Source organism: Branchiostoma floridae, chromosome 4 (genome assembly GCF_000003815.2).
Source record: "Branchiostoma floridae strain S238N-H82 chromosome 4, Bfl_VNyyK, whole genome shotgun sequence".
NCBI classification, from domain to species: domain Eukaryota; kingdom Metazoa; phylum Chordata; class Leptocardii; order Amphioxiformes; family Branchiostomatidae; genus Branchiostoma; species Branchiostoma floridae.
In genome coordinates, this window is record NC_049982.1 from 25,195,746 (window position 1) to 25,198,297 (window position 2,552).

A 2,552-nucleotide genomic window follows, 5' to 3' on the forward strand; every position below is an offset into this window, starting at 1 on the left:
ATCGATCGGACGACGAGTCTGCGAGCTCTAAATTACGAGGAGGCATGACCCTGACAGGAATGGGGGGAATCTGCCATTTCTTCGCCGGTAGCAGGGTCAGGCCTCCTCGTAATTTAGAGCTCGCAGACTCGTCGTCCGATCGTTTTTCGCCTAATGTAGGGGGGTAGTAGGAAGAGATTAAGAGATCATCCAAAGTGCATAGTCTGATGTAGTCCTTAGGAAGAGGTTAAAAGATGCAAAGGGCGCTAGTGTGCTGTAGTCCTTAGGAATAGGTTAAAATCTATAAAGTGCACTAGTGTGCTGTTTTCCTTATACCCCCCTCATGATGAACAGTTCATTGTTGAAAAGAGCTAGGAAACTTCCCCCGTACCTGTATCAACTATACATAGCATCTGCTTTATCTATCGCGCCCAGTGAAAGGAACGCTAAGCTATTCATTGGATTCATTTAAGCTGAATTGGCTCGGGATCGCTTTCACTTAAAATCACTTTCACTAGAAAACAAGAAGAGTGTAAAAGACAAGATTAATTCTTAAAGATTAATGTGGCTCCTGAATAATGGATCACAAGTCTATTGCTTTTAGTTATTCTAATGAAGGTAATTAACTTTTCCATCTGCCACGATGGTGTCTACAGTCAATCTGGCGACAGAGTTGATTATTCCTATGACGAGAATTACCAAATGAAGATTGCATCACCGGGTTAACTAAGTAAACATTTGCTTTGTCACGCACCACAAACTCAGTGGGGAGAGCAACCAGACTTCAGACATGAATGCACTTGTTTTTGTTTTTGTAATATCTTTTTTTCACAACAAAATAGTACCTAAAACATACGAACACGATTATTTGAACAGGTGCACGATGAATAAAACCTGGTACAGGAAGGGGGAAGCGTGTAAAGCTTATACAAGGCCCTTGTCTTCTGAAAAAAATTGATTATAATCGACATATAATAACAAAGTGAAGTGACTGTTATGAATTGATAATAAAGATATCAGCACTTTGTAAAAATAACATGGTCTTTGGCATGGGTAGACTCTTGTTGATTGACTGGGTTAGCATTGTTAAGGAGACTTTAAGTTATGGCAGCCCATATATTTGACTTAATAGATAACATTGTACATTTTTTCATGTATTTGTATCATTTGTGTATATTTTTTTTGGTAAAGTATTTTTGTACTGCCAATAAATAAAAGCAAAAAAAAGGATATCTATTCCTTCTAATTTGCATAGCATGCATAGTCCGGTGGATAGTGTCCCTGCCTCTGGACCAAGAAGCCGTGAGTTGGAATTTTGTAAATGACTGTGTCGCTCACCCGCCATGCACGTTACTAAATGGGTTCGCAATCCTTACACGGAACCTTATGCCATGGTCAAATGTCCATCGTACTTGTTAAAACGAGTCAGGGGAATATCCTCGTACAACGAATATGTCTTTACTCTAACGACCAGTGGAAAAGTAGCTAAACTGTTCATTGAGTTCATTTGAGGCAAACAGGTTGGGGATTACCTACACTCATGTCTGTTTGCTAGTTTCTAGACAAGGTTAAATCCTTTCGCGGGACCAGAACCACCAGCTTTACTTACTGTGACATTAAGGAATAGCGCAGACTGATGAACTAGTGTATCTTACCAGCATTGGGATATAGAAGGCGCCGAGGGTTGAGTAGATGGTGTATCCCTTGTCTTGATTGATCAGACAGGTCTCTCCGTCATACTCGTTTCCTTTTCCCCAGCCCAGCAAGGCGGGGACAGAGATCAGCGCTGCATAGGTGCATACAAAACTGTTAGGATAGAACAGCATATAAATCATGGGTTATGTTCATGGATGCATACAAAACACTTAGAATGAAACAGCATACAAATCATGGGTACTGCATACAGAACTCTTAGAATGAAACAGCATACAAATCAAGGGTACTGCATACAGAACTCTTAGAATGAAACAGCATACAAATCATGGGTTAAGTGCATGGGTGCATACAAATCTCTTAGAATTAAACTGCATACAAATCATGGGTTAAGTGCATGGGTGCATACAAATCTCTTAGAATTAAACTGCATACAAATCATGGGTAATGTGCATGGGTACATACAAATCTCTTAAAATGAAAAAGCATACAAATCATGGGTTATGTGAATGTGTTCATACAAATCTCTTAGAATGAAGCAGCATACAAATTATGGGTTTTATATATCGATACATACAAAGTGTTTAGAATCAAACAACATACAAATCATTGATTATGTCGTAAACATCGCACACTTGCAAAACTCTACCTCCATTTTTATGTGGGGGATAAATATCATACAACTCAGGGGTAATGTACACAAAACCCTCTAGAGTTTTCGTTACGCACAAAACTCTCTGCTAATTAAAAACAGCGTACAAATCATGAGTATTGTGGATCGGTAGAAACAAACGCTCTCTGATCAAACAATACATTCAAAACATTGAATCGCTTATTACGGCGATTACACGATTCAGATATCTCCTCACGATACAATTCATTTAAACATACTGTCGATGGGATATATAGACCCAAAGCCT

At 39.1% G+C, this 2,552-nt stretch overlaps 1 protein-coding gene across 2 annotated transcripts in view; it reads right to left on the reverse strand.

Annotated features, from left to right (window-relative positions):
• The window catches only part of LOC118413226 (5-hydroxytryptamine receptor 1D-like), a 276,722-nt gene that overhangs the window by 11,362 nt on the left and 262,808 nt on the right, over window positions 1–2,552 (reverse strand). For both annotated transcript variants that reach the window (XM_035816460.1, XM_035816459.1), the window contains one exon: window positions 1,635–1,765. In XM_035816460.1, the coding sequence (XP_035672353.1) occupies window positions 1,635–1,765 (131 nt within the window). The remainder of the gene's footprint in view (window positions 1–1,634; window positions 1,766–2,552) is intronic.